The sequence below is a fragment of the Neophocaena asiaeorientalis genome, unplaced genomic scaffold (assembly GCF_003031525.2).
Source record: "Neophocaena asiaeorientalis asiaeorientalis breed wild unplaced genomic scaffold, Neophocaena_asiaeorientalis_V1.1 scaffold417, whole genome shotgun sequence".
Classification (NCBI taxonomy): Eukaryota; Metazoa; Chordata; class Mammalia; order Artiodactyla; family Phocoenidae; genus Neophocaena; species Neophocaena asiaeorientalis.
In genome coordinates, this window is record NW_020175387.1 from 1,213,703 (window position 1) to 1,240,513 (window position 26,811).

The following is a 26,811-nucleotide window of genomic DNA, read 5'->3' on the forward strand; positions in this document are numbered from 1 at the left end:
ATATAGTGACAAGCAAATCAAGCTGTATTCTTTCAGGGAAATGGTAGTTTACACAAATCTTAAAATGATATTATTATCAGTATGTTAGTTCTATTTCAAATAATAAATTGATATATGTTAGCACATATTCATGATTTACCAATCATAAGAGAATTCTTTTACGGGCAACAATTTAAAACTGTAATGAGACAGGAAGTAAACTCCTGACCAACACTGTTATGCTACTTAACACAGAATAATACAAGTTACGTCACTGAAAGAAGGAACTTCACATATGAGTTACAATCTCTAAATCAATCAGTAGTAAATGTTATTAATTTCTCTTCAGAAAATAAATTTTTCAGCAAGTATACATATACACGCAAAGGAGGTCATTTAAAAAAAAACAATCCCACAGGTATAGTAACACCTTCTGATAGCCTCAACACATTTATGTAACACATATAAATTCTGGGGAGTAGATGACTTATTTTACAAAATTTACTTCACAAAACCTATTTGAAGGATTTTGAGGACTGGTTATTCTTCAGAAAGAATCTCTAGAAAGAAGTAAGACTAGTGGCAACTACCCAAAAGTTGTGAAAGCTCTCAAGAAGAAAATTCTAAACAACTGGCCAAAATATTTTACACAAACCATCCCATGTTAGGATTGATATATTGCTAATAAAATTCTCATTCATAAAGACTCAATGAGAGCTAAAAAGCAGTAAATCTGATTTCTATGCTGGGCAAATTAGTGAAACATTCTATGATCCTATACGTTAAGGGTAATCTAAAGGGTGAAACAGACTAAATTTTAAAAATAAACTGTATCTAAATCATTAGAATCCTTTAAATAAATAAGAACATCTTTAAGAAGAGAACAAGTAGATAGTTTACAGCCTCTAACTGTCACATTAAAGTAGCTCTTAAATGACTGTGGATCTTGGAATAAAGAGGATATATTTGTCATGGATCAGAATAAGCTTAAGAATATGAGGAGGTTCCTTAAAACATCACTTCTCCAATAGAGTATTTTATAACACTAGGGTCTCTTGAAATTAATACTAAAACATTTAAATCTCTAAGCTAAAAGATGGCACTAAACTCTACCTAGTATAGTATGTCAAACTACTGGGGATGAAGTTTAGTAACGTACCACGTAACAATGTTTACAATAAGAAAAGTGACAGATAAAATCCAACTTAAACATAAAGTTATCTAGTTAACTAGATAGCTTTTATCTCCAAAGACATATCATCTTTGATAGGTGGAACCATAAATGTATCTTTATCAGATTGTTAACTCTGAAAGTTTTTCAGTATAGTAGGCTGTTGTACGAATGTGCTACCAACCACCAAAATGATTAGGAGATCTATGAGAAGCCATTCTCCCAATCCCAACCCCCATCCCCATCTTGGGCCAGATGGTAAAAGAAGTTTAGAACTAACATGATACTACTTGCTTTGAATCCTCTATCTTTGGAGAAATAAGCTTATTAAATAAGTTCTGAAGATGGATTTCAATTATTTCTGACAGCTGGACCCAAAGGGACTACAACATTACATATCCATGATGCCTATATGTAATAAGTAATCTATGAGTAAAAGTTCAGTATGAAGACAGGTTATGAGCCAAACCCATGTCTACCTTTTCCCTAAATAAGATGGGAATCACTAAGAAGCAAAACACTCATTTGTTAACAGGAGGAACATAGTTTCCCAGCTATATGAAAAGGATTATTGGATACTAGGACTGGCTTCCAAAAAAAAAAAGTTGGTAGAGTAAACCTATCTTGGATCAAGACAAATACAGGTCTATAAAAGGTGGTGAAAGAACACAATAGGTTTAACCTCTTGGCTAAAGTATTTGTGGCAAAATTATGGCCTGAAAAAAAAAATCTCATAATAAACCACTTAAATTTTTTCTGGAACTACAGAAGAACCTACTAAAATTATACCCTCAAATATAATACATAAAATACCAGTTCCAGAGAGGTGACACCTACCATGGCTAACTTCACTGGGCTTCTGAGAAATGTGAATGAGAGAACTATATTAGAAGGTGGTCATTCAATTTTCCCCAAAGTATAAAAACAATCACATTATATTGGAAACCATCTCCCTGGATATTCCCAGGGAAAGAAGACTAGAAGAAAAGGAACATAGTAAGAGGTCAGTAGATAGGGATGCTACCTCCAAGAAACACAAAAATAAATCTTTACAGTTAAGTTTGTGTCTCAACAGTTTGGGAATTAAAAGTTTTCTTTCGATAAACTGATTCAAGAAAGATTACACAGTAGACAATAGAGTTGTTATCCCGCAGGAAACAAAGGGCAAAGACTTAGACTAGAGTGAAAGTTTGGACTCAGGAATTTAGAAAGTGGTTTTGTAACCCTAAAAGGTAGTACAAATAAAAAGGTTCAAAACTAACATAGGTAAACCTACGGATAGTTATTAGGCAGGGAGAAAAGGAGTTGGTTAATACTAGTCTGAGACAATTTTGTGTTCCTATCTCCTCATATTCCTACAAGGAAATGTTCCAGCTGAATGGAACCAGAATGTAGTGTATAGTTTTATAAAAAATATTGCTCTACTCCTCCCCAAATTACCATCTCATCAGTCTACTGGACATAGTATTGAAACATTATGCCAATTTAGTTCTTATAAGCCTAGTTTTTCTGCAGCCCATACTCAGCAGCCGTCTTAAACTATATTGTTCAATTATCTATCACCTTAAGGAAACTGCTTCAGGAACCACAGATCTGTACTCCCAACTGTGAAAAGCAACCATTCAAGAAACTAAGTCATATACGTTTAATATTGATCCCAGGAAACTGATGGGTATCACGAATGGACTCTAGTTGGCTATCTCACTGAAGTATTCTTATGATCTCATAAAAAGATACTTTTCACCTTTTTTAAGAACAATTATGTGTTTTACGATACAGAACTCTGAAGCTCAAGCATTAATTTGTGCACTGAACTGGGTACAGATCTGTTTTCTAAGGAAGATTCTATACCTGAATCATTGGTGAATTCTTCAGCCTTTTGTATGCGGAGATGAGCTGTCTTATTCAAATACCTATTCTGGTTAGGCCTCTTGACTTTAACCCTATTCTCAGCTCAACTGATTTTCAAAGCATATGGACCCCCACCTTAATCAGCAACACAGAATATCTGCATTCCAGTGCAGGAATGATCTTAATTCCTTAGTGAACAGAAACTATGAGAGCTCTGGACAACAGGTTGATAGTCAACTTCAAGTAATTAACAACAAGGAATATGTATTCACCTACCAATGACTTTTTACACTTTAACAAGTTATTGCGTTCTAGAGAAGAATCTCAAAAGAAATGCAATATAAGGTGTGATGTATACAAAGACATTAACAGTGGGGTAGTGTGACTGGCCTAATTTTCAAGGTATACTAACAATGGGGAAGATCACAAATTTATGCTTAGAGAGGCTTTCTTTCAAGAATCCAACACTGGTATCTGGCAGCTCAATTTTGGTGTGTCAGCTGAGTCCTTCTCTTCTAAAACCAGGAGATCAACTCAATTTCAGATTTGTTGTTCTTCATTAATAATGCCACCATCCTACGTCCTGGAAGCCCCCTCTGAGGTACACAGATGTCACTCACTATCTGAACCAAAACCTCTCTTGCCTCTTTGATTACACCTAACAAACACTCTGACCCATGCTGACCCAAGTATGTCGGTCAGCACCACACAAAGGGGCTGTGGAGCTTGACATGAGGCCTACAATTCTGCTTGGTTTCTAGAAACTGAAATGTTAAGTGTTTCAGTGAGTTCTTCCAACTCCAAGCAAGTCTTTGTTCAGTCTCTGATCTTTTTGTTTAGCACTGCAGGTCACATCAGGACGCTACTCTGATCTTGTAATCCTTTCAGAATTAGATGATGGTAAGAAAATAACCAGAGTCCGTATTTCTTGGTAACTGGCATTAGTTATAAGGAGAACATAATCAATGAAGATCTTCTGGAACTAAAGCAGCTAAGCAGAAAAACATAAGCTGAAACTTCAAAAGTTCCAAAACAAAGCTAATGTGCTCCGCTTAAATGAGTATGATTACCTTTTTTGGTAAGATTTTCCAAATTCAACTATAACACCAAGGTGGGCTATTTTTCATATTGTTTATAACTGTTATTGTGAAATGTATAAAGGAGAAGACAATATACACTACACAGCTGCAATGCTTTAGCTTTGTAAAGGTAAAGGAAGAGTGCAAGAAGAGTCCCTGTACCCAAGCACCTGTATGACGGAGCGGGCGCTCCATCATCTCAAAGTATAACGAACACTACCCTTCTTTGATTTCGTATGACACTCACTCATGGAGCAAAACCTTCCATTTAAGGGAGAATGCAGGAGAGGAATGATTCAGGCATATAGGATTCAAGCAGGAGCCAAAAACACAGTGAGATAAGAACGGTCACTGTAAGGCAATGAACTGAGGAGGTTTTAAACAGGATTATCTGTAAACAAAAAAAATTTACCTGTACCTGGGACAGGAAACTAGAAAAGGATAGTCATGATTCAGTTGAATTACAATCAGGTGCCTTTTTAAAACAGCTAATTTGTATTAAGGGGGATACTTTTAATCTGTTTACTGGGAAAATGAATTCCTATACAAACCCTGTACCATTTTACATTATGTAAGAGGTTAATTTAGTTTGAAAAGCCTCTTTTCTTAGTACTTCTTGGCTAACTTGGGAGATGATCCACCTTTAAACTGTTAAAAGACTTCTACTTTAGTTATAAAAGTATGGCTTTCACAAGTAATAGATAAAAGCCATTAACTATGAAAAATAACTTCTACTATGAAGTATATTTTATTTTAAAGAGTTTTTATATTTCCAGTTTTACTATGCAAGTTTTCTTATTCAAAAGCAGGCAATAAGGGACTTCGCTGGTGGTCCAGTGGTTAAAAATCCACCTTCCAATGCAGGGGATGGAGGTTTGATCCCTGGTTGGGGAACTAAGATCCCACATGCCGTGGGGCAACTAAGCCCACACACCACAAATGGAGAGAAGCCCACCTGATGCAGTGAAGATCCCGTGCGCCAAAACTAAGACCCGACACAGCCAAAAATAAAAATAAATAAGTAAATAAATATTAAAAAAAAAAAAAAAGCAAGCAATAAGAAATTCTGGAAGTATTCTTAAGTAAAGGCCTTCTGATAAGTCTTTTTGACTATACAAGGCAGCATTAGAGGGCTTAAGAGATGATTATCTTTTTGAAATTTCCCTACCAGGGAATAAGGAAAGGAAAAATGGGAATATACTAACAATGGGGTGGGATAGAGTGGCAAAGAGAACTGTACTTTCAAAATATACATATTTTAGGGGCTTCCCTGGTGGCGCAGTGGTTGAGGGTCTGCCTGCCAATGCAGGAGACGCGGGTTCGAGCCCTGGTCTGGGAGGATCCCACATGCCACGGAGCAACTAGGCCCGTGAGCCACAACTACTGAGCCTGCACGTCTGAAGCCTGTGCTCTGCAACAAGAGAGGCTGCGATAGTGAGAGGCCCGCGCACCACGACGAAGGGTGGCCCCCGCTTGCCACAACTAGAGAAAGCCCTCGCACAGAAACGAAGACCCAACGCAGCCATAAATAAAAAAAAAAAAATACATATTTTAAAAATTCCATCACTCTAAGACAATTTCTTCTCAAGTTTAACAAAAAGACTTAAAAATGGTTTAAAAACACTGTGGAAAAGACAATGGGGGAATTTTTCTATTATTAGTGAGGTTGGGTCTGAAATAGAATGACTACTATCTTGGCAACTTTGACATTTTTTAAAATGTTTGATTTAGTTGTATTTGTCAACATTCTTGCTTGACTAATCTTAATTTTTGATGAATTTAAGAACTTATGCAAAGGTAAAGGGGACTGTGACACTCAAGGAATGTTTTTTTCTTTTTGAAAAGGTTCTTTGTAAAGGCACAGAGGGAAGAGACAGCTTAGTATTTAGTCCTAAAAGGCAAGATGATGTGCAAGAATGAGAAGCCAGAAATGTAAACTGAAGGAAATGGCCAATTAATTCAAGTAGGATCTTGTTTAGTTTCAGTGGACCTTCAGTATTCAGAAAGAATTCCCATGGGAAACCTGTCCTTTTATATTTAAGAATCCCTGAAACAGTAGTTATCAAGTGACCAGCTATATCAGAATTATTGGGGATATCTTAAAAAGTAAAACAAAACCAGCATTCTGGTACAGTAATAAAGTTGATCAGATTCCTTAAAGGAGGGAGTAATCAACAAGGTTTGGTGAAAGAGTTCCCAAGAAGAGTGGAAGGAGTCCTTCCAGGCAAATAGCACAAGTGGAAACAACAGAGGATAAGGAATAAAGTGCCTATCATAAATAATGCTCCGTGGAACATTTCATGCATCAAACATCTTTTGTGTTAAAGATGATTTTCCAAGGATGGATTCTCAGAAGTTTAGCAACTGAGACAAAAGGTTCAGTCTTGAACTTCAAGCTTGTTAAATATAGCTGAACTGCTAAATACTGCTGAACTGCTGTTTCCTTAAAGGATTACACTAACTTGCTACACCACCAGCAAATATGAAAACAGTTTTTTGTCTTTTGTTTTGTTTTGTTTTTTGCCATGGGGCATGCAGAGATCTTAGTTCCCTGACCAGAGATCGAACCCGTGTCCCCTGCAGTAGAAGCACGGAACCTTAACCACTGGACCATGGGGGATGTCCCCTGAAAACAGTTTTATTCTACCCTTTATTCTCCTCCTCCAACACTGCATTCATTTTATAAAACTCTGCCAATTCAATAAGTTTCAAAATATTAAATTTGTCGTTATTTTACTGTGTTGAACTTTTTTGCCCACGCTTGTAATTAATTTATTCTTAGGCAACTATTATAAATGGTCTTTATTTTTAATCAAGCTACGTCTTTCACAATTTTATTTTTTTAACTTTATATCGACTGGGATTTGAGGTTTCTCCGTGCTTTTTTTCTTTTAATTAATTTTATTTATTTAGTTTTGGCTGCATTGGGTCTTCGTTGCTGCACGCGGGCTTTCTCTAGTTGCGGCGAGCGGGGGCTACTCTTCGTTGCGGTGCGCGGGCCTCTCACTGCGGTGGCTTCTCTTGTTGCAGAACACGGGGTCTAGGCGTGCGGGCTTCAGTAGTTGTGGCACACAGGCTCTAGAGCACAGGCTCAGTAGTTGTGGTGCACGGGCTTAGCTGCTCCATGGCATGTGGGATCTTCCAGACCAGGGCTTGAACCCATATCCCCTGCATTGGCAGGCGGATTCTTAACCACTGTGGCACCAGGGAAGACCTCCATGCTTTTATATAAGATTTAAATTTTCATATATCTAAATGTTTAATTTGTGATTCCTTTTAAGTTCAGAAATTCTTTTTTCCTTCCTCCAGAGTTGATACCCAACTTTTTAAAAAATACTTTTTCTATTGTTGTATTTTTTAAATGCTTATTAATTCAATCCAAAGGAAATATTTTCTATATGAGGTTAAAAGGATTACTTACTACTAAATAATTTTTCCCCTTCTCATTGATTTGTGACACACTATTTATCACATATTCAAATCTAACATACAGAAAGGCCTAGAAAAGAGTAATTCTAATTAATTAATTTATTGGTTTATCTTTGGCTGTGTTGGGTCTTTGTTGCTGCACATGGGCTTCCTCTACTTGTGGCGAGCAGGGGCTACTCTTTGATGCGATGCGCGGGCTTCTCACTGAGGTGGCTTCTCTTGTTGCGGACCATGGGCTCTAGGCACGCTGGCTTCAGTACTTGTGGCACGTGGGCTCAGTAGCTGTGGCTCACAGGCTGCTCTAGAGCACAGGCTCAGTAGTTGTGGCATACGGGCTTCACTGCTCCGTGGCATGTGGAACCTTCCCGGACCAGGGCTTGAACCCATGTCTCCTGCATTGGCAAGTGGATTCTTAACCACTGCGCCACCAGGGAAGCCCGAAAAGAGTAATTCTATTTCAATGTCTATTCTTGCATTATTATCTTTTGGTGTTTGGTAGACATATCCTCCTTCATTATCCTTTAATTCAAAATTCAAACTGCTCTTCTCATCTTTCTTCCAAACCTTAAAAGCACCCACTCTATCATTCTACTGAATTACATTAAACCAATAATTTGTAAAGAATATACATTTTTATAATACTTTAAAAATAATTTTTATACATAATTTTATGGTTTCTCATGAATGTAAACCTTCTGTTCCTAATTTCAAATACCTCTTTGAGGAAGCAGTAGTCAGCTTAGAAAAGATGCTAGCAGCCTTCAATTATTAAGCTACCATTACCCAACAGAAACAATAGAAATTAAATTATTAAACATATGTATTCATAAAGCTACAATCAGTAGAACCTCAAATTTTTTCAGGAATAACTATTAGAATAGGAAGAGCTTTCTTTAAGTTAACGGGCCATCTCTAACAATGTGATCCTCCACCCTAACAACAGTACCATAACTAAATGAGTACACAAGGCGTCACAACTTCTATATCAAGTAACAGGTTTCCCAATAGGCCAGTTCTAATTTGACTTAATATTATTAAGGACTTCTGTTCTGCAATACAATGGTAGAGCAGAATGTTAAAGCGATTTTAGATTTTACTTGTATGATGGCCATGATTTTATGTGCCCCATTAAAAATCTAGTCTAACTTATCCGTAAAATATCTTAAACTAGTTTAAAGATTCATCTGCATATTACAAAAGTACATCAGTTATATAATCTCTCTTTTTCCCAAGCAAGCATATATATAATCTTTCAAACCAAAATACTGAGAAGTTATCATTCTAAAATAAAACCGCTTACCATGATACCACCATTTTGTTTTCTTTGGATTCTTGTTACATGTTCGAACATAAAAAGAATTATCTGGTGGTCGTCTCTGAAACCAAAAAGAATTTAAATAGATAAGAAGTTGTAAAACAGGAAAACATAAGGGGGAGATAGTTTTAATAAAAGCTCTAGCAAAAATATTACAGAATGCATAAGAAACAAAATAAATGCAGATGTCATAACTGAAAAAATAATATATTCCAGGCAATGTAACCTCTTGACACTGAAATTGTTAAAAAAAAAAAAAAAAAAAAAAAAAAAGGTGTGCATATGTGGTTTGGGTTAGGTTCCAATGGGATTACTAGACAATGACATCAACCTAAAGTGGCAGCATTAGGTTGTAAAGAATTTTGGTTTCATTTATCTTATCTCCCTAGAAATAATTTAATAATTACTTTTGTGAGCTAATCAAAACTCTACCTAACTAGGTTTGTCTGAGAAACCCTATCAACTTATAATCCTCCACAAGGGATTATTGTTTTCCTGTAAACAAGTATCATCAAGGAGAGACCAAAGGATTCGGTTTCCAAAATGTATGTAAGAGGCAAAGGGGGGAAAAGACACATTAGCATTTCTGCAATACATACGCCCTGACGAGAACAATATTAGAAGCATATGGCAGCTCTGCAAGGAGTTACATCAGAAATAGCCGTAACTACAACTAACAACACTGAAGACAGGTTATGAAAGAATTTTCTTGAAAACTGTTGGATGTTGATCAGACACAAGAAATATGTGCCTCTCTACAAAGATTTGGAAACATGTCAAATTTGTATTAACGCCACTGAGGGCAGGTTAGTAGATAATATGATAGGTCCAACCAAATAGCAATGGTGAACAGGACTACCTAGGTAGCAGGAAGGAAAACTGACAGTCCGCTTGGCACTTCTAAAATTCATATATATAACTATGATCTAACTCTTATGAGATAATAATGACAGTAATTTAACAGAAAGGAAGAGAAGAACATAAGACACTAAACAACTATACCAAGATTACCCTGTTTATACAGTTAGAGAAAATTCCTGAAAAATTATTATCATGAAATTATATGTCTACTTTAAAGAACAGACGATCTGCTATTGTTTGTCCCGTAAAGTCATAAACTGTGTTCGTGTGGAATACACCGCTACTACTGTTAACAGACAATTAACTCATCTACTTATCAGAACCCAATCTTCAAAAAACAAGTTTCTTTTTGTGAAAAAAGAAACGGGAACGAAAGAGTTATGACTAAAAAATGCCCACAGTTAAATTAAAATTTGTAGTCAGGGAGTTGACTACTCTCTGAATACAACGGAAAGTGAAACTCACGGAACCATGTCCACCACAGAATAAAATTCACCTGTTTTAATAGAACAGCTTTCGGTGAATATTTAAAAGACGTTTTAAAGCCTATTTGGTGCTAGATTCCCCTCAGTGCCAAAACACGTTTCCTCTTCTTCTTAGTAATCTAGTACTTAGCACAGTAATAACAGCACATAGCAGGTACTTAATAATGTCTGAATTTTATCATTTTCCACAAAACTAATGCTGCCAGAATTCTGACTTCTAGATTATCGTTTTGGTTGAATAAATTATAATTACATTTATATTATATAATATAGTTTATCAATAATTTAAATGGAATGATTAGTCTTATACCAACTACGCAAGAAACACTAACAGCAGACAACTAGAATGTGAGGGGAAAGATGAGGGTTAGAAAAGGATGGAGTTAGAGAACGTAATAATTTTCTAGCTTTTAACAGGAAATCATTACCGTTAAATGTAAACAAAGCTAGTAATCAAAAGGCACATGTAAGGGCTATGCGCAGACACCACTCGTGTTAATCTTAACTTCTCTTATTAAACCCTAGAGTTACTGCCTCATCTTTCCATAGACATTAACATTAAGAGAAGCCCCTGTTATTGGAAACCGCTCTGTGCCACACCTGAAGGTTCAGAGCCTGTATGTGCGGTGGAGGTGGAGATAGGGAGAGGAGAAAACATGGAAGCAATAAATGAATGAAACTTGTTTCCAAGCCCTTGGGATTAACAAAAGCTCAAGTGTAGCCTAAAATGCAGCTCAGAAAAGCTAACAACAGGGAGGAAGCTCAAGTTAAAAGGTGATACTAACATTAGATAATAGGTACCCTATTTCATCTATTCTAAGATGTACACTTTTTTCTTAATATTCCTAAATGGGGATACATGTCTTTCAACTAATAGTGTATCACAGTTTAACTGCCAGAAGTTTCATTCTTCCTCTTGTACATAACATTGCATATTAAGGGCTCTTATGCTACAGTTAAAAAATACATATACAATTTAACCTATTATTTCCCATTCTTATTTGAACAAAAAAATTTTTTTTTAAACCTAACACCAAGAAACCTCTTATGGAACTAACATTCCAAGAAACTTACTTTGCAAACAAGTGGCTTAGAGTGTTTCAAAATCTAGATAACCTACCATTTAAAAATGAAATACTATCTAAATGTTTTCTAAATATTAATTTAATAAAAATGACAGTTGAATTTGGAGAAGAAAAAAAAACCTGCTAAAATAAATGAATAACCCCACAGCTCCCTAATCTCTAAGGTAAATTCGGTTTTTCCTTTAAAGAGAATACAAAAGGAAACCCCCATGGAGAAGAGATGCTTTAAAACCTCTCAAGCAGGAATGACAAGACACTAACCCTCAAGCAGGAATGACAAGAGGGCCAGAAACACAGAGAGGATTTAGATACTTTAAAAGGGTATTCTAAATTTAACTCACATGGTTTTTCTTTCTGGTCTTTTCCTCCCTTTCTCCATCAGACACAGAATCTGTAGATTAGTAAAGGAGATTAAGAGGAAAAGTCCTGAAAACTCTACTGGTAATCTAGTCCTCCTTCAACCTAGGCTTTATGATAGGAGAGCTCTGGTTCCTGGGAAATCCCCTAAAAGAGACTGATAGGGTGGAAGCCAGCAGAGGGGAGAAGGGAGCCATAATGCTTATTCCTGGGTCTTTCCACTGTGAAATCTAGAAACAATAATTTCTTGTACACTTTTGCCCTGGGCATGCTTACAGAAATAAAATTCAGATTATTTAAGAACATCTGCAGAATGTCTGACTTCTATTATCAAATTATTTGCCAATCTATTACTAAAACGTTCCCTATAACTTCATAATAGAAAGCATTAAGTCCCTTCTTCAAATAAATTATATATTAAAATAGCTTCTCTACACAAACTAAAAGAAGAACTATACCTGGAATAATTCTGAAAAGTCCTACCTTTTCTTTGCAGCTGGAAAGCATGCTAATAATGCTAAGACAAACTGATTGGACTGAGAGCGCTGGGGACCAGTCTTCTGTTAGAATGGATAAACAGATATGACCATTGCTATAAACATGAGGATGAACAGGAATATTTTCACCAGTAAACATGACCTAAGAAAGAACAAAATTCCATTAATACTCAAATATTCTATATTACCAAAAAATAAAATATTCTCCAGGTAAGTTAATATTTTAAAAACCAAATTAAAAACAAATAAATTCAATGCCAGGAACAAGATAAACAACTGCTTTATTCTTACCAATTCAATAAGTACTGGTTTCACTATTATGAATGACCATGTAGTAGGAAAAAAATCCAGATTACCTATTTTATATTTCAGATATTTTCCACAAATTCCTTTAAAAATTTTCTAAATTGCCATGTATTTTTAGACTAGTGAAAGACAACTATATTTACAAGAATGGTTTTTCAAATTGCTCATTGTTCTCTGCATACAGAAATCAAATACACTAAAATTTCAAACGAAAGTATTCAACTTTAGGACAATATGAATTACATGCAGTAGGAACACCACTTCCACCTATAACAATGTTATTATCCAAGGTGCTATATGCAAAAGGAAATGACTGCTACATCTTCCAACTCATCTAACTTCACACTTCCATTATGATGGGCACAAGCTACCACTTACTAATCAGCAAATATCTATGTGCTTAGATGAAAAAACAAAGGTTGAATGAGTCTCCCAATTACCTGCTGTTTTGTCTCTGCCTTTTCTTTTACTCAGTTCTTCCACGTTTTGCCCTTTCTCCATGTTGCCTCAGCACTGATTTGAAAGGTAATATTTCCTTCCTTTGCCCTAATAATTCAATGTCTCAATAATACTGTTTCTTAAACATATCTACCTAAGCATCTGAATAGGCAGGAGAGTAAATTCATACATCCTGAGGAATCTGTAAGCATAGCCCATAATAGGTCAAAGTAAAAGTCTCATATTTAAGAATGCTTAGATATATGTTAGTTCATAATAAATTATTTATTCTGATATAAAAATTAATCTGTCAATCTTTTAAGTGAATTTTATACTGCAGTATAATATATAATTTTTATTGTTGCTTAGGAGTAATTCCTATTTCCTTATCTGGCCCTTAAAAAAAAAGAAAATCACCTGGAGAGCTGGTTAAAAATACAAATTCAAGAGCCCCACTTTCCCAGATTCTGATTCACTAGGTATGATGGCATTTTTATAAAACTCATCAAATATAAACCAATAGTTCCCAAACTAGGCTTACAGTAAGTATGTCTCAGCCCTGCAAATTACCTCATACTCAGATATAGCGGAATCTTAGTAAGGAGAAACCCTACCTTAAGTGATGACAAACTGATGAAATATATTGCTCTAGGACTAAGCCCTCTTTTTTCCTTTACAGAGCAGAAGACAGCCAGTGAAATAAGGGTGGCCAGAATAAGGTATGCCATATTTTAATATGTGATACGCTACGGGAAATTACCAGAAGCTAGGTTTTGCTTTTATTTTTAAATTTCTACCTACATATCTGGTTTTATTACAATTTTACAAATATTTACATTTAACAAAGCACTCTTTCATATAAGTAGGAGTTCTCAAATATTTCAAATATACTGCTAACATATGGGCCTCATTTCCTTGGCTGAAGCTAATATAAGACAGGAAGAGGAATTTTTTCTCAAAGGAATGACTTCATATACTTGTGTTTCTTTCTTTCTTTTTTTTTCTTTAAATTTTGGTGATCCACCCTCCATTCCCATGAAAAAAGAGCTAAAGTAAAGCTGAAAATTAAAAGTAAAGTCTTAAAACAAGAGATATCAAGTGATTTGTCCTGCCCAATTGTAGAAGACCCCCTGAAAGACTTGGGCACAGCTCTGTTTGAAGTACCATTTATCTCAATTATATCTATCAGAATTAGTGCCTTTTTCATCACTTTTTGCTCAAAAAGTGCTGCTCTGCAAAGGGAAATGACTGCTTAAAGCTCTTGCAGCTCCATGAGTCCATCCACAATTATTTTTAATTTTTTAATAAATGTGAACTACAGTTTATTATATTATATGCATTTGATATTCCCACAATGTGTTGTGGATGTCTAGAGTGGGAGTTTACAAATCTCACAGAATATGCATCTGCTTTGGGGTGTTCTTTTTTTTTTTTTTTTTTTTTTTTGCGGTACGCGGGCCTCTCACTGTTGTGGCCTCTCCCGTTGCGGAGCACAGGCTCCAGAAGCGCAGGCTCAGCGGCCATGGCTCACGGGCCCAGCCGCTCCACGGCACGTGGGATCCTCCCGGACCGGGGCACGAACCCGTGTCCCCTGCATCGGCAGGCGGACTCTCAACCACTGCGTCACCAGGGAAGCCCTGGGGTGTTCATTCTGCCACAAAATGCCATTTGACTAATAGGATATTTTCATGAAGAACACAGCAGTGCCCATTACTCCCTGGCCACAATTATTTTTAAAGGTTATTTCTTTTCCAGTAAGGTCTTTTTGAAAACAAGTCATGTAGAACAGTGCTCTGGTACCAAAAAAGTAAGAACTGCCAAGTTATTTCCTTTGGCACAAATGAAGCAATGTATCAACAACCATCAAGGAAAATACACAGACAGCCAACCAAAAGGTTATCACGAGGTGCTTTGGCTAGCCAATTCACAAAGCAGAAGGAAAGCAGTATTCTTTTTGGAGAGAAATGATTATAAACTAAATCACTCGGTCTGAGAGCCAAGAAGTGTGCATGAATCAAAAGTAAAGGAGGAGAGAAGAGAAAGAAAGGGGATGGGGAGCAGTGGAAGACACCTACGGCACAAGCAGCAGACACTCTATAAGCAGAGAGCCAGAAATCAAGGAGAAAGAAACAGTTTTGAAGTTTGAGGGGACTGAAATAAAAATAAATTAGACCTTACTAATACTTAAAATAAATTAGATCTTAATAATGCTTAAAAAAAAAAAAAAGAAAAAGCAGGGGCTTTTAAACCTGCTGCATTCAGGACAAATGCAACCAGCCTAAAACTTCTAGCAACCAAAAACAGGGGAACTAACTTGTTGTACATGGTACAGGTAACCCCTAGAACCCAACCTGGCAGATAGAGAATTTTAGAAGTTTGTCTAAACATGGACAGGCTCCATCCAGGATTTCCTGAATTCCATTCAGGAATTCAGATGAATTCCCGAAATATAAAAAAAAACTCGTTTCAACAGTTTATTCATGTAAAAGACTGGTAAGTAGTCTGCACAGACGGTTTTGATGCAAACTTTGCTATTCTGGTTCTCTGCATGTGACAGAAGAGTAACCAACGCTGAATTTCTTCAAGACTACACCCTTTTTTTAAAAAAAATTAATTTATTTATTTCTTTTTGTCTGTGTTGGGTCTTTGTTGCCGCACGCAGGCTTCCTCTAGTTGCAGCAAGCCAGGGCTATTCTTTGTTGTGGTGTGTGGGCTTCTCATTGAGGTGGCTTCTCTTGTTGCGGAGCACGGGCTTTAGTAGTTGTGGCACGCGGGCTCAGTAGCTGTGTCTCGTGGGCTCTAGAATGCAGGCTCAGTAGTTGTGGCGCACGGGCTTAGTTGCTCCACGGCATGTGGGGTCTTCCTAGACCAGGGCTCGAACCCGTGTCCCCTGCATCGGCAGGCAGATTCTTAACCACTGCGCCACCAGGGGAGTCCCAAGACCACACTCTGAACTATCATTGTTTATTTAATATGCAGTACAAGCCAGAGGAGGGAATGCACATTTCACGTTTTTTAATACAGCCAAGTAGGCTCTGAAAACTTAAAAGACTTTAAGCTGTTTCCAGAGTTCAAAAACCTTTCTGGGGGGGAATTGCAAATAGCTGATAAACTATCTAAAACAGATATGACAATATAACTGAATACGATGAATTTGAAACCAAAAGGAATGATTTTGCTAATTAATTTTTTAAACAATTTATTCAGATTCAAAGTAGTCACATAGATTGAACAGCGACCGGAGACTGCACACATTCCCCACTGCATAAACCATACTGAGTAAAATGGAATTACAGGTTTTTAATAACAAGCTATTAAATGGAAAAAAAGTCACAATTTTAGAAAGGATGTTAATTGTAACGCATGTGAACCACATCTGAGGTTCTGAGTCTGCATTAGAAGAAGTCCTCATGTGTCTGTAAATTTCCAAATATCCCCCACCCGTGTGGCTCAAATTCAAGAGCAGGTGAGATGGGAGAAAGAACTCTGCTCAGGATCCATATGATTTTGGAGGTAAGTTCGCACATCCCACATCCAACCTAAAATTTTAAGCAAGCCAACCTCTGGGTAACCTTTGGGTACTAAAAAATCTAAACTGAAAGCCACCAACAGTGACAATATAAAGGATGGATATTAGCTGTTTCTAACGTGAAATTCATGGTAATCATACCTGAGGACTTCCAAAGCCTTCAGGCTCAATACTGTATGACCTCACAGTATTGGGATCTTACCACAAGGAAGGCATACTAATGTGTTCAGACTAGTGCTCTGGAAGTGATGAGAAAGTCAGACACCTAATATGGTATATCAAGCTAGGTAAAAATACAATATACACAGAATAAGCAATACAAAACAGGCTATAATTATAAAGCCAATCTACAGTACAGATACCAAGGTTTCTACGGGGACAATATGAGGGGATGTTTTCTCTGATTAAAATTGTCAGTAGATGACAATATTTAAAGGGCAACTATAAAAACTGAACATACAAGCAGAGAGTTTAATAAACTAAATCAAATATCTAATTATGAATAATATATATGACATAGGTAGTGTAGCATAAATGAATGATAAATATTTGACAAAAGTGACTGGGGATAAGAATTTTAGCATAGTTTTCAATTCAGTTCTCCCCTTTTAGTCATCTAATACGTATCAGCAGCATGAATATTGATAGCTTTCCCAAAGCAGGGAGAATCAGACCACGAGCAAAAGGATGAGGACACTATGAATATAAGTTCTGGATCACTGCAATGAGGGAATTTGAAGCAACACAACAAAAGGGTTCGTGTTAAAGGGGCATGAATAGGAGGGGGAATAGGAGTGAGGGGAAAGTGATTACTCTTTTGCCCCAGTGTTTCTAAAGCTTTATGATCAAGGCAAGTATATTTTTAGCATCTTTAAAATAAGTCCAAAATATTGCCACCTTCCACAACCTCCACTGCTACCCTTCTGGTACAAATCACCATCACCTCTCACCCGGATCACTGCAACAGGGGTACCCTTGTGCCTCCAGAAGTCAATGTGCCACATAACAGCCAAGTTTCTCCTTTTAATTTTAAGCAGGAGCGTGTCGTTCCTCTGCTCAGCATCTTCAAGGGCTTCCTACCTCATTGAGAGTAAAAGTCAAAATTCTTACGATGGGCTATAAATGTCCTATCCAATTTCTGATGGACCTTCCAGCCCCAATTCTCTCTCTGACCTAGGCCCTACTCTCCTCTTCTTGATTATACAACACTCCAGGGACCCACCTGGCATGCTCCAGATGCAGGACCATTGCATTTTGTCTTCACCTGCCCTTCCTCTCACCCCTTTGATGTGGCTTACGCACTCACCTCTTTCAGATCTCTGCCCCAATGTCACCTTCTCATGAAATCTTTCCTGATCACTCTACCCAATGCTGCAACACCCTGAGTCCTCTTTTCTATGTTTTTTCACCATCTTCCATACTTTATATATTTTGCTTTTTGTTTACTGTCCTTCCCTTTCTACAAGAATGCAAACTCCACCTAAGGAGGGTTTTTGGAGGGCCACTTTGTTCACCACAGAATTGCCAGCACCTAGGAAAGTGTTTGTCTTATGATACATGCTCAGTAAATACTTACAGAATGAATGAATAAATGTCTATCTCTCCAAATACTAAACAGATTATCGGCTTTTTAAAGTCAGGCCCAATTCCTTTTTAATTTCTGTGCTCTTTGCCATCTCTAAAGTACACAGTTCATGCTCAATACATGTTAAATTAACCAGCCATTTACCTGTATCCTAGCATAAGGAAACAGAATACACTATATAGAAAGAATTTTATTTTCTGTATGGCTGTTGGTAAGTGCACATTACTAGAAAACAGTGATGAAAAGGTACTTCATCTCTGCTCCCATTTTAACTGAGAAAGTTTTTTATTCCTGTTATTGTTTCTTTTAAAGCAAATGATTGGGCCAAACACCATGTTTTACATAGGTAGCCTTTTCACTGTAAAGTGAGATACATGTGAAATTAATTATAACTAGTAGAAGAAAATAACACAGCCTATAAATTTTATGTATAGTCTTACAGATCTCATTTACAGGCAAAGATCTCACTGACACAAAAGTAATAATTTCACAATGAGATGTTTATTCTACGGATATGTCCTCAAATTCTACTCTTGTAAGTAGTGGTAAATTTAGTACTGCTTATAGCATAGGAAAATGAAAGACTAATTACCTAACAAGAGCCAATGCTTCCACATCTGAACAAATAAAATCTTTGGGGAATGGGGAATTTTACTGCCCTTATCCAGAGCAATGCAATGGACCTTTGGAAAGTTTTAGTTATCAGAAAAATCTTGAAATCTATATGTACATCAAGCTTTGATTACTGGACATGTTATAATTATTTTATAATCATACAGATGATGTGATTAATAGAATTTTAAAATAATTTAAAAGTATTACTGGACTCAGAGTGGTCTGTTATTTTCTCAATCATGGATATTAGACTATTATATATATATATAAATTAACTGATGTTAAAAGGGAATCCTCATATTCCAAAAGATTGGGAACAACTGCCCTAGGGTTTCCACATCATTCTATGTGTAATCTTTCACTTTCAGAGATAACATTACTTAATGGTTACATTAATAAAGTATGATGCAAGTATTACTACACAGTAGAAGGCATGGAGGTAATGTGTGGCTAAAATGCTTCAGGTCAGACCCAACCATAAAGGGACTGGACTGCTAAGCTTGATTTGACTCCACAGGAAATAAGAACCATCACAGGATCTACCAACAAGGGTGGTGATGGTGGTGGTGGATGTATGTGCGAAAACCAATGAGGTAACTGCACCTTCAAATAAACCTAACAGCACTTTGAAAGGACGGCTAGGAGTGGAAACAACTAGAGGCTATTTTGTAATAGTCCAGATAAAAGCTGAACACTTGGACCACACAGCGCTGACGATAAGGTAAGAAAAATGGTGGACTGCCTTAAGTCTGTGAAAGGATCTGAAAAACTGCATTTAAGAGTGAGGGAAAGGAAATAAATTTAACATGAGAAGATAGGTGGACAGAAACCCAAGAAAAAATTCTTTTTTTATTTTATTTTGTTATTAGAAAAAACTGAGTTTAGCTGTGTTAAATTTGGACATCTGGAGGTGTTCAAGTAGAGAAGTCCAACAAGGGTGTGAAATTAAACCTCAGAAAGAGATTGTACACAGAGTTGGAGATCTGGGAGTTAGTGGCTTAAGATGGTTAAAGACTTTAAAAAGTGAGAAGAAAAAGGGAGCGCTGAATAAAGAACCTGGAGGACGGGACTTCCCTGGTGGTCCGGTGGTTAAGAATCCGCCTTCCAACACAGGGGACATGGGTTTGATCCCTGGTTGGGAACTAAGATCCCACATGCTGTGGGGCAACTAAGCCCACGTGCCGCAACTACTGAGTCCACGCTCGTCACAACTAGAGAGAAGGCCACATGCTGCAACGAAGAGCCCACCTGCCACAACTAAGACCCGACGTAGCCAAAGATAAATAATTAATTTTTTAAATAATAATAATAATAATAATGTCAAAAAAAAAAAAGAACCTGGAGGACACCAAAATCAGACCAGCAAGCAGGAGTACAACCAGGGAAGGAGGATAAAAGGAATATGAGATAAAATGATAGAATTTATTACAATGGTTCTTACGGAAATATTAAAGATGGAATTCAACTGATGGTTAAGTTTGATATTTGATTTAGAATTAAAAACTGAGAGTTTAGAGAACACTTTTCACTTGGCTTCATGTTTACAGAAATATTATTTCCCTCTGATGAAAAATTTGTGAGTTCCCAGAGTAAGCCTTCTCCAATAGTCCCCTAGGCAAAGTTTCTGAGCTGGTGAGTGTATTCTTCCCTCACATACCTTCAACGAACTTAGGTTGAAGGTGACAAGTGGATACCTCACTGCCTTCAAGCAATAACAGTAAGATGATGCTGATAAGCTGAAAGCCAACAACAGAAAATGAAGATCATTTTCTGGAAAGAAGGAATACATCTGCTTTGGTTTTTGATTACAGTCTACACATGGTTATTATAGAAGCCTAGAGGTCATGACAATACATACGTCTTTGCCTTATTTTTATGATAAAGATAAAAAGGAGCCCCCAACCTCTTAATTTTCTGCTCACATGGAAACTTTAGAACTCAAGGAGTCCATTTCCATTTAATTCTATGCCTTAAAACAATCATCTCTTTATTTATAGCACAATACAATAACTGACTTCCATCTATACTCTTACATGGCTAAGAGAATTGATTAAGCTGTTTGGTATATTCTATTTAAAGTAGCAATGAAATACAATTTTCCTCAAAAATAGCATATTTTAGCACCTCACATGTGGAATTTCAAGTTATTTGGGAAATTTCACTATCCACAACACCTCATTACCTAGCAATGCTACACAGAGTTGGGCACCTGTCTTATCATTTTGCTACCAGTAATTCATTACCCATCTTACCAAGCCAGAAATCTGGAATTCATCCTAGAGTCTCCTTTTCTCTAACCTCCAAGGATTAATCATTCACCACAGTTAAGCAGCTCTCAAAATTTTTTCTCTACCCCCATTATCCCTTGTCCAAGTTTTAAGACATTAACTAAACTGACTGTGCCTCAAATTATAATGATCAGATTTGGGGCTGAGGTCTAGATATTTAACATCTTGTAATAATATATTTTGCCCGTGCAATACTAAAAGGCTGCAAAGACAGCATGCCAATGCGAAATCAAAGACGTGCTCCTTCCCAAAAAGCACCTGCCTCTTAACGATGTCATTCTATCATCATCTTATCTAGGAAGACGTGCCTCCAGTTATTCCAAATGCTAAGTTCTCCCACAACCCATGGGCCTGTGTTAGATTTCCATCCCTTTTTTCTGCTTAACATGAATGGATAAGAAACAGTCTTAAGTTTTCAGAAGCACAAAAGCAGCAAAGCCCTAATCTCAATAAGGTAAAATGTTCATATGATCTTGATTATATTATAAATAAGATAAAGGAACAAATCTATTCACATAATTATAATGAATTTCTTTTATAAGTTTTTACTTAGTCAAAAATCGCTAATTTAGCATTTTGCTATAATCCAAAAATACAATAAAAATTTAAAAAGCAAAACATTTTGTTACCTGAGGAGAGTCAAAAGGATATCGACTACTAAACTTAAATAGAAGTTGAAATTTTTCCCCTTCATATAAGGTACCTGGTGCACCTTCCATATCTACAATCCACCTAGAATAGAAAAAAAAAAAAAATTAAACTTCAGTTATAAAGGATTGGGGTGAGAAGGAGAAAAGAGAACACCGAGTATTCCTCTATGCCAGGCACTGGGACGAGAGTCATTCGTGTATAACAACACACTTCGTCCTCCCAACAATTACAGGAGTAGGTATTTATACCCCTGGCCCTGTTTCCTTCTCTGACACTGCAGTTAAAGAGCCACATCAAGGTGAGACAGCTAACAAAGGACAGAGCCAAATTTTAACCCAGGTCCGGAAAAAACAACAAAATAAAACTCAGCTTAGGTGTGCTGACACCAAAGCCTGCACTCTTCCTACTCAATTTATGTTACCTTATTTTTTCAGACTATCTTTACAATTATGGAAAAGATTTTATAGATAACATCAAACTAATCAATTGCCTTTCTGATATCAATTATTTTAGAAGCTAAGAGAGAAATCAGTATCAGCAATGACTACAGAGAAGTGTAGCTATCAGACCAATTTTCTCATCAGCATTCTACAGAAGGCTAAACAGGAAAAAGGAAGCTAACTTGACATCGGTACACTTACTCTGATAGCTAGTTAAGGCTCTAGAAGGCCCTTCCTTTGTCTCTCACTATGTTTCAATTGTTTAATAAAACCCCAAATAGATTTCTGTGGCATCTATGTAAGCTTACTTTGTTTTCATATATAACAATCATGAATATAAATCTGTTTATAATTATATTCTTATAACAAGAACTATCTTTTGTTCTTCAAAAAGAAAAAAAGTGCGGGTAGAGAAATAGAGATTATTATGACAAAGATGACGGGGCAGAATTTAGAAGCAAAATGAGTTCCTAATTATATCCATGCTACTTATAATTATTGTACACCTGGTCAATTCCTTTAATCTTATACTTTTCGGGTATAAAAACTTTTTATTTTAAATACAGGGAAACAAAAGGAAGATTGAGGATATACTGTTGGGGTTCTGTTGAGCACCTCACATATTATGGACTTAGAAATATGTAAAATAATAAATGTGCCTACTCTCTGAAAGCAATCAGGCTGGAACACATATAAACCCTTAAGAACATGGCCATTCATTTTCACAATGCACGCTAAATACCTTATATGGTAATAAAAGATGCAACCACAGACCCAAGAGGCAATATTTTACAGTAAAATTAGACAGATCTGCCCCTTAATTAGCTGTGGGGTCCTGAGTAAGCTGTTTTACCTCTCCTGTTTTAACTACTGCAATTGTAAAATAGGTATTTTAAAAAATTAACTGCTAGAGTTAAAAAAAGTCACCTCGAGTATTGTTGGAAAGATACATCACGTTACATATGCAAAAAACCTAGTACATTCCTGACATCAGAACCAGTACACAGTAAATAAAATATAATGCAAAAGCTGCATTAAAAAAACAAAAACAAAAAACCTATTCTCTTTAAAACTAGGTCTTTCCTCCTAATCAACTTATAAGCTTTTGCACAGCACAGGAAACCATCAACAAAATGAAAAGACAGCCTACAAACTGGGAGAAAATATTTGCAAACAATGCGACGGACGAAGGCTTAATTTCCAAAATATGCAAACAATGCGATGGACGAGGGCTTAATTTCCAAAATATACAAACAGCTTATACAACTAAATATCAAAAAACCAAGCAACCCAATCAAAAAGTAAGCAGAAGACCTAAACAGACATTTCTCCAAAGACGACATACAGATGGCCAACAGGCACATGAAAAGATGCTCCAAATCGCCAATTATTAGAGGAATACAAATCAAAATTACAATGAGGTATCACCTCACACAAGTCAGAATGGCCATCATCAAAAAGTCTACAAATAATAAATGCTGGAGAGGGTGTGGAGAAAAGGGAACTCTCCTACACTGTTGGTGGGAATGTAAATTGGTGCAGCCGCTAAGGAAAACAGTATGGAGGTTCCTTAAAAAACTAAAAATAGAATTACCATATGATCCAGAAACCTCACTCCTGGGCATATACCCAGACAAAACTATAATTCAAACTATAGTTCATATATATGAACTATATATGTTCATAGCACTGTTCACAACAGCCAAACATGGAAACAACCTAAATGTCCATTGACAGATGAATGGATAAAGATGTGGTACATATACACAGTGGAATACTACTGAGCCATAAAAAACAACGAAATAAGGCCATTTGCAGCAACATGGATGCAACTAGAGATTATCATACTAAGTGAAGTAAGTCAGACAGAGAAAGACAAATACCATATGGTATCACTTACATGTGGAATCTAAACTATGGCACAAATGAACCTATCTACAAAACAGAAACAGACTCACAGAGAACAGACTTGTGGTTGCCAAGGGGGAAGGGGGAGAGAGAGGGATGGACTGGGAGTTTGGGGTTGGTAATAAATTTAAAACAAACAAACAGGGACTTCCCTGGTGGTCCAGTGGTTAAGACTCCATGCTTCCACTGCAGGGGGCACAGGTTCGATCCCTGGTCAGGGAAGTAAGATCCCGCATGCCATGGTGCAGCCAAAAAACCAACCAACAACAACAAAAAAACCCCCACCGCCAACCAAAAAAAACCCCACCAAACTAGGTCCTTCCTAGCCATGAACATTCCTTTTTAGCCCCACTGCCCACTCCCACCTACTATGCTGGGACAGTCCAAGAAAAAAAATCACAGGACTTCTCGGTGCCCTTTCGTTCTGTTTATAAGGCAATTCTTAGGACACATAATATACCATAAATTGACATGTGACCTATCCAAGCGTAGCTCTTAAGGTCTTAAAGACACCTTGCAATATATGGGTGAGATAGGTCAAAGAAGGCATACTTCTCAACATCATGCAGGATAATTTAAAACAACGTTTTCCTAATTTAAAAAGTAACATATGTTCGCTACAGAAAATTTACATAAGCATAAATAAAACAAAAATCACCCAAAGATAATCACTGTTAAAGTTTTTAGGGTACATTTCATTCTAGTCATTTTGCAGTTTCTATATCAATGGACTCCAAGTCCAGTAGAGCTGCATTAGGTGTACACTTAAATTACATTACATTCAAATCATCAATGTTCACAATTCCAGTCACAAGCACACACGTCCCAGAGTAAGGATGATGGGAGAAGTCTCACTTCTTAACCTCCTGTGAATACCCATTGTTCTGTGATTCTAATGTTTAAAACAGGTATTTTTCACACATTCATGGCTCCTAATCAAAGAAACAGCCATCTATGCCTCTCTGAAGGAAGAACTAGCTTTGTTGGAAATATTAATACAGGATATATACCAATACAGCCTCTCTCAAGGGATGGTCAAAGGCAATTATGACTACACAAAATTTTTGCCTTACACGATATGATGGCTGTGGACTGTAACTCAAGGGGTGCCATTTTACTTTACTACATTGAGAAACCATTTCCCAACTTAATTAGTTCTAAGTCAATCTTTCTGTATCTCTGTTCCTTCCTTAGGACAGCGTATAGGTTATTAGGTCAAAGGATATGATACACATTATTTTTTAAGGTCTACATGCTACCAAACTGTCTTCCAAAAAGCTTAACGTGCTTTCATCATCTTCATTTACCCATATACCCCATCCCATATAATCCCACTTAAACAACAATTTTTTTTTCTTTATTTTGGCCACACTGCACGGCTTACAGGAGTTTAGTTCCCAGACCAGGGACTGAACCTGGGATGTGGTGGTGAGAGTGCCGAATCCTAACCACTGGACTGTCAGGGACTTCCCCAAGTAATAAATAATTTTTTCAAAATAGGTCAGTAGGGCTTCCCTGGTGGCGCAGTGGTTGAGAGTCCGCCTGCCAATGCAGGGGACACGGGTTCGTGCCCCGGTCTGGGAAGATCCCACATGCCGCGGAGCGGCTGGGCCCGTGAGCCATGGCCGCTGAGCCTGCGCGTCCGGAGCCTGTGCTCCGCAACGGGAGAGGCCACAACAGTGAGAGGCCCGCGTACCGCAAAAAAAAATAGGTCAGTAGTTACATCAAAACATTGTTTTTTTGCCCTATCTCTGATTGCTCTGATGTCTATCTTTTGCTTCAGCTTCTGCCGTCGCCTGATTAAAGAAACTAAAGAACTGAATAGGAAAAGGTATATATACAACAGTATTTTAAAATCAGTGTTTATTTCCTGTTAACTATATGTGTCTCTTTCAACTAGATTAATATTTGGTTTGGATTTTCCTGGTGGTGCAGTGGTTAAGAATCCGCCTGCTAATGCAGGAGACACGGGTTCAAGCCCTGGTCCAGGAAGATCCCACATGCCATGGAGCAACTAAGGCCCGTGCATCACAACTACTCAGCCCGCGAGCCACAACTACTGAAGCCCGCATGCCTGGAGCCCGTGCTCTGCAACAAAGAGAAGCCACCGCAATGAGAAGCCCGCACACCCCAACGAAGAGTAGCCCCCACTCACCGCAACTAGAGAAAGCCCGCGTGCAGCAACAGAGACCCAATGCAGCCAAAAATAAAATAAATAAAAAAACTTATTAAAAAAAAATTTGATTTGTAATTCTTCCACTTTGGAGATAATGCTTCAGTGGAAGGGGAGTCCTAAACACTAGACTGCCAGGGAATTCCCAAGATCTAATTTTTATAAGTCTATTTTCATACCCTGGAAGATGGTCCAAAGATAATAAAACTTTTGTGGTTCATTTACAGTAAATTATTTTAAAAGAAAAATTCTTGCCTGACAAACATCTCTAAGTGACAGGTTTATTCTGTAGCAAAGATGCTGTTTATTTTGGTAGTTACACTTTCGGCTGCATTGGGTCTTCATTGCTGCGTGAGCAGGGCTACTCTTTGTTGTGGAGCACAGGCTCTAGGCCCTCGGGCTTCAGTAGTTGTGGCACGTGGTTTCAGTAGTTGTGGCGCATGGGCTTACTTGCTCCTCAGTATGTGGGATCTTCCCGGACCAGGGCTTGAACCCATGTCCCCTGCACTGGCAGGCAGATTCTTAACCATGGCACCACCAGGGAAGTCCCAGTAGTTATAATTTGTGGTAGAAATATCTATACAAATATTTCAATTTTAAAAACATAAGATGGTCCTTTAACTTTTTATAAATCATTGTGCTGTGTAGTTCCTCCCCACCCCCAAAAAAATAAAGGTTGAAAGTGGAAACGATTGGTACCTACTTCCTTGAAAACTATAGGGCTAGCTCTTATAGGATATTCTGAGGCAGGTTAACAAAGGTAAAGAGG

The 26,811-nt window shown here is 37.2% G+C and overlaps 1 protein-coding gene across 1 annotated transcript in view; it reads right to left on the reverse strand.

The window, feature by feature from the left end:
- UBE2W (ubiquitin conjugating enzyme E2 W) overlaps positions 1-26,811 on the reverse strand; it is a 75,608-nt gene that overhangs the window by 5,618 nt on the left and 43,179 nt on the right. Inside the window, exons 3-5 of the mRNA XM_024765740.1 lie at positions 21,500-21,602; positions 12,096-12,251; positions 8,810-8,885 (exon numbers count right to left, since the gene is read on the reverse strand). Coding sequence (XP_024621508.1) covers positions 8,810-8,885; positions 12,096-12,251; positions 21,500-21,602 — 335 coding nt within the window. The remainder of the gene's footprint in view (positions 1-8,809; positions 8,886-12,095; positions 12,252-21,499; positions 21,603-26,811) is intronic.